The sequence below is a fragment of the Drosophila nasuta genome, chromosome X, assembly GCF_023558535.2.
Source record: "Drosophila nasuta strain 15112-1781.00 chromosome X, ASM2355853v1, whole genome shotgun sequence".
Taxonomy (NCBI): domain Eukaryota; kingdom Metazoa; phylum Arthropoda; class Insecta; order Diptera; family Drosophilidae; genus Drosophila; species Drosophila nasuta.
Window position 1 is genome coordinate 22,769,856 of NC_083459.1, and position 9,622 is coordinate 22,779,477.

A 9,622-nucleotide genomic window follows, 5' to 3' on the forward strand; every position below is an offset into this window, starting at 1 on the left:
ATTCTGCAGAATGGGTCCATTTGATCTAGACGCTCTAATGGAGTATATGCGCATTGTTGAACCCATAACAGTTGGTTTGGAGCAAAGAATACAATTTGCAAACAACTAGTGCGCCTTTTGTTTGAAATTTAAATAAATAATCGTTATCGTTATAATTATATTATATAATCGTTAATATCGAGGTGATAACTTTCGTCAAGCTATTTCGTTACGTTACGTAGTTCTTTATGTGACTATTTCGATTGGCAGTAGTGTGACCATTACTGGTATGTTATGTACATAGAAGCGTAGATACATTACTGCTTTTTTACTGCTTTTCAGAAGTGTCGAATGGTAACAAAAACTTGTCTAGACGTTTCCTGCTTAATAGAAAAAAATACAGATTGAAACTACCATTTAAATATGTGCGCCTTTTTTTCTACATACCAAAAAATTAGTTTTCGAGTGTAACCAGCTGTTTATGGTGTGGCAGTCAAAATCATAGCTGTGGTCACACTTACGCTGCCTCACAGTCACTCACTCATTCAAAAGTCTTTAAGGTTAGAGGAGTCCGCCTGCGGCACATTTGGAGCAAGTGAGCTTGTTAATTTACATCGAGTTCAATTGGAAATTCCAACACAGACATTTTCTTTCAACTTTGTTACAACAAATAATAAGCAGCACAAAGTAAGTAAATTCATTTTAATTTTTCAATACATAAATACGCGTGTGTGTGCATCCAAAATTAAGTTGCATTAACATTATCATTGTTGTGTGCGTTTGTGAATTATATAAGTGGTGTGCCGGCTAAGCAAGTGAGTGAGTGAGAGAGAGCAAGAGAGCGAGCGCCGAACTTGTTTCTTCTGGAATCTTCTATCATATCAATAGAATTCAATTACCCAAATACAAGTTAATAATATGCAGTGACAATCTGGCACATTAATAACGTTTTCTTTGCATACAGAATGCTAATTTTCTTTTCTAATTGGAATTTGCTCTCACACGCACGCACACACACGCAACACTCACGTAACAGCGAACGCACATGTTTTTCTTCTATTTGCTCTTGCCGGCTGAAGAAATTTCACTAGTGCGGCGATTTCACAATTACCATGTGAGAAAGTTGCATATAATTCGCTTGCAGTGAGTTTATGTGTGTTTTTCATATATTGTATGTTTATATTTCATAATGAGCCACAAACATTGCATCGCTCTCACACACACACTCAAAACATATGGCTTCATGTATGTGTGTGTGTGAGGTTACATAAATGATTTGTTCTGGAAGACAAAAGTCGCTCTCGCTTTCGATGTGTGTGCGTGCATTATCGACTGAGCTGTGGTCAAAGTTGACTATTAAAGGCTGAAGTAGGCGTGGTGGGGTGGGGGAGTCTGCAGTAATGGAGTGGTTAAGCGATAAGTAAACACAACGAGTGCATGTGAATGCAATTGTGGTGGTTGGTCGATTATACCTATCAGGGCAATCACACACGTGTTTCTCTCGATAACCCTAATGTGAATGGCTTTTGTTTGCAGATGTTCCGCCTACCAGTTTCACTTGCACGCACCTCCATCAGCCGCCAGCTGGCGATGCGCTCCTACGCCAAGGATGTCAAATTCGGTCCTGAGGTGCGCGCCATGATGTTGCAGGGCGTCGATGTGCTGGCCGATGCTGTTGCCGTCACCATGGGTCCAAAGGGTCGCAACGTTATCATTGAGCAATCGTGGGGTTCACCCAAGATCACCAAGGATGGTGTCACAGTGGCCAAGGCCATTGAACTGAAGGACAAGTTCCAGAACATTGGCGCCAAGCTCGTCCAGGATGTGGCCAACAACACCAACGAGGAGGCCGGCGATGGCACCACCACAGCCACCGTTTTGGCCCGCGCCATTGCCAAGGAAGGTTTCGAGAAGATCTCGAAGGGTGCCAATCCCGTCGAGATCCGTCGCGGCGTCATGCTGGCCGTCGACACCGTCAAGGACAACCTCAAGACCATGTCACGTCCCGTTAAGACCCCCGAGGAGATTGCCCAGGTTGCCACCATTTCGGCCAACGGTGATCAGGCCATTGGCAAGCTGATCAGCGATGCCATGAAGAAGGTGGGACGTGATGGCGTCATCACCGTTAAGGATGGCAAGACCCTGATCGATGAGCTCGAGGTGATCGAGGGCATGAAGTTCGATCGCGGCTACATTTCGCCCTACTTCATCAACTCGTCCAAGGGCGCCAAGGTTGAGTTCCAGGATGCCCTTCTCCTGCTGTCGGAGAAGAAAATCTCCTCAGTGCAGAGCATCATTCCCGCCTTGGAGCTGGCCAATGCCCAGCGCAAACCCCTCGTCATCATTGCCGAGGACATCGATGGCGAAGCCCTCAGCACCCTGGTGGTGAACCGTCTGAAGATCGGTCTGCAGGTGGCGGCCGTCAAGGCACCCGGATTCGGTGACAACCGCAAGTCGACATTGACCGACATGGCCATCGCCTCGGGCGGTATTGTGTTTGGTGATGATGCCGATCTCGTCAAGCTGGAGGATGTGAAGATCAGCGATCTGGGTCAGGTTGGCGAGGTGGTCATCACCAAGGATGACACACTGCTGCTGAAGGGCAAGGGCAAGAAGGACGATGTGCAGCGTCGCGTTGATCAGATCAAGGAACAGATCACCGACACCACATCCGAATACGAGAAGGAGAAACTCCAGGAGCGTTTGGCCCGTCTCGCTTCCGGCGTTGCCCTGCTCCGCGTTGGCGGCTCCAGCGAAGTGGAGGTCAACGAGAAGAAGGATCGCGTCCACGATGCTCTGAACGCCACACGCGCTGCCGTCGAAGAGGGCATCGTTCCCGGCGGTGGCACCGCTCTGCTGCGTTGCATCGAGAAACTGGACGCCGTTGCCACCCAGAACGAGGATCAGGTAAGTTCCCCTTGATGGCCAATTCGCTTATTCATCCTTTTGCTAATGTTGACTTTTCGCCGTCAGAACCTTGGCGTTGACATTGTGCGTCGCGCGCTGCGAATGCCCTGCATGACCATCGCCAAGAATGCTGGCGTTGATGGCGCCATGGTTGTGGCTAAGGTGGAGACCCAGTCGGGTGACTACGGTTACGATGCGCTGAAGGGCGAATACGGAAATCTGATTGAGAAGGGTATCATCGATCCCACTAAGGTGGTGCGCACAGCCATCACCGATGCCTCGGGCGTTGCCTCGCTCCTGACCACCGCCGAGGCTGTGGTCACCGAGATCCCCAAGGATGATGCTGCACCTGGAGGCATGGGCGGTATGGGAGGCATGGGTGGCATGGGAGGCATGGGCGGTATGGGTGGCATGATGTAAGATGTTAAGCCATCTCCCCCGCTTCACTTCTCCCCCCTCCACCACTCCCCAAACAACAACAAATTACACATTTATGTTTAGGCTCAGCGATGCACAACGCCAGAATACGGGTCAGAAACACACTGGGCGAAGGCTAACTAAGGACAGAGAGACGACGAGTCCATCACCAGCATTCTCTTCCTTCCGGTGCATCCGAAAAGCACACAAGAACACACACACATACACAAACAGTCGGAGTGGTTAGCACCGCATCCAACGAGGTTTTGTTTCGCATTTATTCCCCTTTCTGAGAACAATTCTCGGCGCTCGGATGTGCGATCTCGTCTCTCTCTCTCTCTTCCCTGCCTACTCCCCAACACACTCCACACTCTACTCCAAACACATGGCATCTCTCGCTCTTCCCGTACGCTGGCGTCGTGTGTGCATCGTGTTGAAACACGTTTCTTTTTTTTAAACTATTCCTTAAAACTATTTTTTACATGTTATATATGTAAATGCAAGAAGAGTACCGTTAGTTGTATAATAATAAACAAAATATTACAAAAAACTGAACAAACCATGTCATGAAATATTTCAATACCATTGAAAGGAAAGAGAAAAACGATGTGGAACGAAAGAGAAGGCAGTACAAAGAATCTGAAGAGAATATAGCATTGAAGAACCCCCGCTGTGATCGGAAGATTGGGAAAAGGCTGTTGTCGAGTGAAGCAATTTATCATGTCACTTACGTCACAATTAATCGCTTTCAGTTCCTGGGTCTATAGATAGACTATACGATAAGATAATGCCAAAACAGTCAGCGAAGAAAATAAATCTTGCCAACCAATCGAAGATTTCAAATTGAAGATTTAGAATGCTTTTGTAATGAGAAATTAGACAAATTATGTGTGTACTATATCTTTGCTTTGGCTATTTATGCAGCACATATCATAGCTAAAATGTCCGACTATATTTATACCTGCTACCCATAGGGTAGAAGGGTAATGTAACAGGCATAAGGAGAAATCTCCGATTCCATAATTTATCTTTAATCATTTAATTTAATCTTTATCAGAGTCAAGAACCGAGAAGATATAGCCATGTCCGTATGAACAACTAGATTCATAAAAGATTGACTCTATTTTGAATGTTTTAGTATATTGATATACCAAATATAGGCTTTAGTTATTTTAGTATTTTTTCTCCATTTTGAAGATAATAGCTAATATAGCTTTTGATATATTTTTAGTATTTTTGGAATATTAATTTGGTATATTCAGACTATACGAAATATACTGCAATTTGAACGAAATACTACATTTGTTTACCAAATATATCTTTTAGTATATTTTAGTTTTATTTTAATTTGGTATATAGTATATGAATATACTAAATATAACTTTTAGTATATTTGAATATGTTATGTGCTATTTTGGTATATTTTTAAAATATAGTTTTACCGAAAATTCGCCTGTAGCCAATGCAAAGCAATTATTTCTCATTCAATATATTTTCACTACACTTAAATTCATTTCTGATTTATTTCAGATTTTAAAAGAGTACAAAAATAATGACTGTGATCTTAGACGTGTTTATGTGTTTTATTTACATTCAGTTTGGAGAAACAATTTGTGTGTTGTTGACTTACAGAGAAAATACGCGATGAATTCGTTAGACAAAGGGTTAAGCAAAGTTCATCATTTACACTCACTACAACAATTAGCCTAATCACTACGTATCTTGTGCTTAATACTAAGAGGGACAGGGAGGCAGGGACTGAGAGAGGAGAGGAAAGGAGACGGGGGTATCAGATCTAATAGAGTTCAGCCTTCTGCATGACGGCCTCGACGAGCACCTTGAAGGCATCCTCGATCATGTTGATGTGCAGCTGAGCATCCCGATACGAGCACAACTTGGCGCTCTCCGTCAGGGGCATCTGCATGGTGGTGACGCCCAGCGAGGACTGTGAGTGGAGGCTGCGTCCGGTGTTCATGAGGATGTTGACACAATCCTCGGCGAGAATCGGAAACGTTTCGACGAAACGCACCATCGACGGCAGCACGTGACGCAGGAACTTGCACTTGGCCGATGAAGTGAGGAGCGAGAGCGTTGTCTGAATGACATTCAGACAGAACTTGGAGACACCCAAACTCCGGGGTATCGAATAGTTGAGCACCAGATGCGAGGTCAGCTCGATGGTGAAGATCTGTTTGTCCATCTCGGTGACGTTGAGAAACTCGTGGACGAAATCAATGCAAATGTGCATGGACGGGACGCTGGCCACGATCATGGGAATCACAGACTTCGGATACGTCTGGAAGTGCACAAGTTTGGCCAGCGAAGGTTCCGTGATGAACGCCTGATGCACATAGCTGCCGATGATGCCCTGAATCTCGCGCAGTTCCAACAACGCCACGCGACTCGAGGCTTTGCTGTCCATGTGCTCGAGCACCTCGAGGAGAATGTGAACAGCGGCGCTTTCCTGCGATGCAATCAACGTGGTCTTGAGCTCCTCGCGATCCGCATCGGTTTGCACAAGTCCGTTCTTGTCGAGCACCTGCTTCTGTTGCATGTGCACGTTGAGGTACGTCTTGGAGGCTGCCAAGCTGCCCTTGAGAATGCGCAGCAGTACAACCAGCATGTACGGAGAGCAAAACACCTGACGTGGGCAACTAGAGATAGAAAGAGAGGTGGAAACAAGTTAGAGAGGGGACAAGAGAGAAATCTCTTAGGTATACTCACGCCAGGACATCCATGGGTTCGAGGAGACTCTCGTTGCCAAAGCTGCGACGATTGCTCATCGAGTCTGCGCTGCGTGTGATCGCGCGCAACGACATCAGCCAAAAGGTGGTAGGGAGCACAGCGTTGAGGCGCAGCCACAGATCGTTGTACAGATCCTTCACGTAGCGTGGCACATCCTTGGCAAACACGTGGGGTAGATGCTCGACCAGCTTAGGCGCATACTGAGCCAACGATTCGGGAGGCAACTGCAGCAGACGCTTGAAGATGCGTATCGCCAGCTGGGGCTTGGCTTTGAGCATGTTCAACGCCCGTTCGAGGAGCTCCAGCTTAAGCTCGTGATTGACGTGCTGCAGCGATGAGCTGCCGCCCAGATAGTGCTCCTCCAGCCAGTCGTCGACCATGCTGAGATGCGGATAATTGGAGATGATGAGACGCAGCAGCGGATGGAAGAGCGAGAGGTAATCGCTGTGGTATTGATGCGCCTTCTGCACCAGATACTTAAGGGGTAAACCGCTAAGGAAATTGTTGGTGTACTCCTTCTGCTTGCGACCACCCAACGCACTCAGATTCATCAGCCGGGTGTCCTCGTACAGCATCAGGTAGTAGATCATCAGGAGCTGCGAGGTGAGCGGACAACTCACCTCGACCTGGGCCAGTTCATCGGAGCTCTCCGACTGCAGCTCCTCGGCGAAGAAGGTGAGCGGGGAGGTGCGAAAGACGTGCAGGATCTCGAGCTCTGTGAACGGACGATGCATGTGATCGATGCTGATCTTGCCCGTGGGATTCGGTATGATCAGCGTGTTGACAAACACCTCGACCAGAGCGGGCATCACCGGATGCACCGGACGCACCGAGCTGCAGATCTGCTTGAAGATCCACGACTTGATCGGCACCTTGTGCTTGAGGAACGTGCGCGACTTGAGCAGCTGATGGATGCAGTGCACCGGCAAATATCCCGGAATGGTGCCATTCAATTGCGGCGTCACCGGCACCCGCACTGCATGCAATGCAACAACCTGTTCGGTGAACAGATCCTGGGTGAACAGCTGCTTGATCCGATTGGTGCTGTTCGGCCGGATGGGGATCTTCATGGCCAGCGTGGAGCAAACCATCTCGCTAATGGCCGTGATCTGATTGCTGTGAAAGTGTATGGCCAACAGCAGAAGCATCTCTCCCAGGGAGCTGCTCGACCCAGAGCGCTTGCAGAAGAAGGCGTCCTCACGGATCAGCCACTGGAGCCACTCGACCGCCTTGTTCTCCAGCTGTATGGTGGACACCAGCGAGGGGCAGGCGATGAGCATGCACAGCGCCAGCGTGACAAAGCGCACGCCCGATGGCGTCGCCTTGGGGCAGCTCGTGACCAGCTGGGACAACGCTGTGATCTCGTCATCATTGAACTTCAGTCCTCCGATGCCACGCAGGGCACAATACAAACGCAACAGGACGGCGCCCTGCAGATTGAAGTCCTTCAGTTCAGCAGCTTTGCTTGTGATGCGCACGATCTTCTGCAGCAGCTCGACGCGCACCAGATTCAATGCATCACCCTTCCGCTTCTGGCTGGTGCGAATGTAGAGCGCAAACCAGGAGCGCAGATTCTGATCGTTGCCCAGCAGCAAACCGGTGAGGAAGGCAATCTATAGGGGGAAGACGATATGTTTATAGATTGAAGTACTAACTCAACATCATTCTATTCACTCACCAAATCATCGGGATGCTTCAACGCCAGCTTGAGCATGAACGACGGCACTTTGAGCATCTCCACACACATAGAGCGATTGGCCAGCGCCTGCGATGGATTCATTTCGCTGAGCGACATGAGCAGTAAGAGCCGCTGCTTGCCATCGGCCGCCTCCTCATCACAGTTGGCAATCACATGCGACACCACATCGCGATAGCAATCTGGGAAATTGGCCACCAAGGCGCAAACAATGCGATAACCGTTTGGCACCTGGACCAAGGCGTCTGTTAGCTCCAGTATGTTGAGCAGCGACGGCAGCTCGGCGAGCGCAATACACAGTATGTCGACCACCTCCTCCAGATAGATGCCATCGTCGAGCATCTCCGAATGCGTCGCCTGCAGCAAAGTCGCCGTCGTTGGGCTGCTGCCACCGCCTGAGCTGCTGCCGGCGTTGTTGGTTGTTGCTGTGGCCGCCTTCGACTCGGAGCCGGAGCCAGAGCCGCCGGCATTGGCATTCGTTAGCTGCTGCTGTAGATTGAAAATCTCGGAGAGCACCACACGCACTTTGCGCGCCACATCGGCGCGTTCAAATCCCAAGGCGATGCCCGATTGGAGGCCATATTCCGGTTGCGGTTGCTGTTGTTGCTGCTGCTGGGCATCCATGAAGTTGGCTGCCGAATTCTTTTGTCGCGTCTGCAGCTCTTTTTTCAGATCGTTCTCCAGCTCATGGTAATTCACCTGCAGATAGGACACAATGCTGTTCACCACCTCGATGCCAATGAGCACGGCCAGTATTTGTTTGCGCGACTCCATTGAACCCTCCGTGTTGTCCAGTGGTGAGAGCAAACTCATCCGCACTAGCGACGGCAGCACCGGGCGTATTTCATGCTCCGGATAATCGGCTAGCGATGTGATGTCCAGCGTCTGCATCGCGGTGAAGACGCGCTCCGTCACATCGTACGTGCGCACCGGCATTTGTTGGCTGTAGCTGGACTGCAACCTGTTGCCAGAATAATAATGTCAATTTGTGTTCGATTGGATTTGGGCAGCGTATCCGTCGTCAGCACACACACGCACACACTATTTGCCACTAGAGGGCCAAAATAAAACAGCGCTGCAACATCGACCAAGCCAGAGGTATCGATGCCGGCATGTGTTGCTTATCGATAACGAGTAGACTGCTTTCAGTATTTTTTGGCGCTAAATTGCATTTTCACAATTATGCTTATGCACTTGTGTTTGAATTTGAAAAAATTCAGCTCAGTAAACAAATTGTATTTTGTCTTATTTATCTATTCATTCATTATACTGCAGTTAAAAACAATAATAGTTTTGTTGGTTGTAGTGCAGTGGCATCGACTATCGCGATATCGATTTATTATATTATTATTATTTATTATATCAACAACAAGCGCTAACATTTAACATTTGTTTTTGCATTATAATTGTCCAAAAAAAATGTAACTAATTAAATATAATTCTTAGGTCAGATATTGAATTTTTTTGCCGCAGCATATATTTAGCCGGCTAAACAGCGCTGCCAACTCGATACATAAACATTACTTGTGACAAACGATATATACTTCTGTGTGGCAATTAAAGTGGTATATTACACACTTTTCATATTGTTTTTTATTTTTATAGTAGCCATTGGTATTATATAATATAATTGTACCCTAACTATAATTTATTTAATAAATTTGTTTGGTAATGTGACCAATTTAAGATACGAATGCTTCAATTATATATGACAACATTACTAAATACTCTAAATGTGCGAAATACTGGTTTAATTTGAAAAGTGGTCGCCAAGTTGTTCCCAATTGTCTGCAAAGAAAAATGTAGTTCAAAAATTGGCGCCATCTCATAGTATATTTACTTGGAGGCTGCATTTATATATTCATCGATTCAAAAAAA

The 9,622-nt window shown here is 47.4% G+C and overlaps 2 protein-coding genes across 3 annotated transcripts; one reads left to right on the plus strand and one right to left on the minus strand.

Annotated features, from left to right (window-relative positions):
* Positions 1–504: 504 nt before the first annotated feature.
* Positions 505–3,862, plus strand: LOC132797285 (heat shock protein 60A). The gene is made up of 3 exons (XM_060808950.1): positions 505–666; positions 1,516–2,886; positions 2,953–3,862. Exons 2-3 carry the CDS (start codon positions 1,516–1,518, stop codon positions 3,304–3,306), a joined length of 1,725 nt encoding a protein of 574 aa, XP_060664933.1. The 5' UTR covers positions 505–666; the 3' UTR covers positions 3,307–3,862.
* A 911-nt stretch (positions 3,863–4,773) lies between these two features.
* On the minus strand, positions 4,774–8,848 carry LOC132795863 (integrator complex subunit 2). Of its 2 annotated transcripts, XM_060806781.1 has the most exons (4): positions 8,779–8,848; positions 7,727–8,705; positions 6,028–7,661; positions 4,774–5,957 (listed from the first exon to the last, which is right to left on the minus strand). In XM_060806781.1, exons 2-4 carry the CDS (start codon positions 8,678–8,680, stop codon positions 5,099–5,101), a joined length of 3,447 nt encoding a protein of 1,148 aa, XP_060662764.1. In that variant the 5' UTR covers positions 8,681–8,705; positions 8,779–8,848; the 3' UTR covers positions 4,774–5,098. The 2 variants fall into 2 exon arrangements, with proteins under 2 accessions (XP_060662764.1, XP_060662763.1); XM_060806780.1 differs by having other exon boundaries at positions 7,727–8,825.
* Positions 8,849–9,622: the final 774 nt, after the last annotated feature.

Excerpts from the sequence above, each read along its gene's own strand:
- LOC132795863 (XM_060806781.1), bottom strand. The coding sequence starts at position 8,680 with ATGCCGGTGCGCACGTACGATGTGACGGAGCGCGTCTTCACCGCGATG. Across the intron at positions 7,662-7,726 it reads TGAAGCATCCCGATGATTTG|ATTGCCTTCCTCACCGGTTT; the intron begins GTGAGTGAATAG and ends TTCCCCCTATAG. Across the intron at positions 5,958-6,027 it reads GAACCCATGGATGTCCTGGC|TTGCCCACGTCAGGTGTTTT; the intron begins GTGAGTATACCT and ends TTCTATCTCTAG.
- LOC132797285 (XM_060808950.1), top strand. The coding sequence starts at position 1,516 with ATGTTCCGCCTACCAGTTTCACTTGCACGCACCTCCATCAGCCGCCAG. Across the intron at positions 2,887-2,952 it reads CCACCCAGAACGAGGATCAG|AACCTTGGCGTTGACATTGT; the intron begins GTAAGTTCCCCT and ends TTTCGCCGTCAG.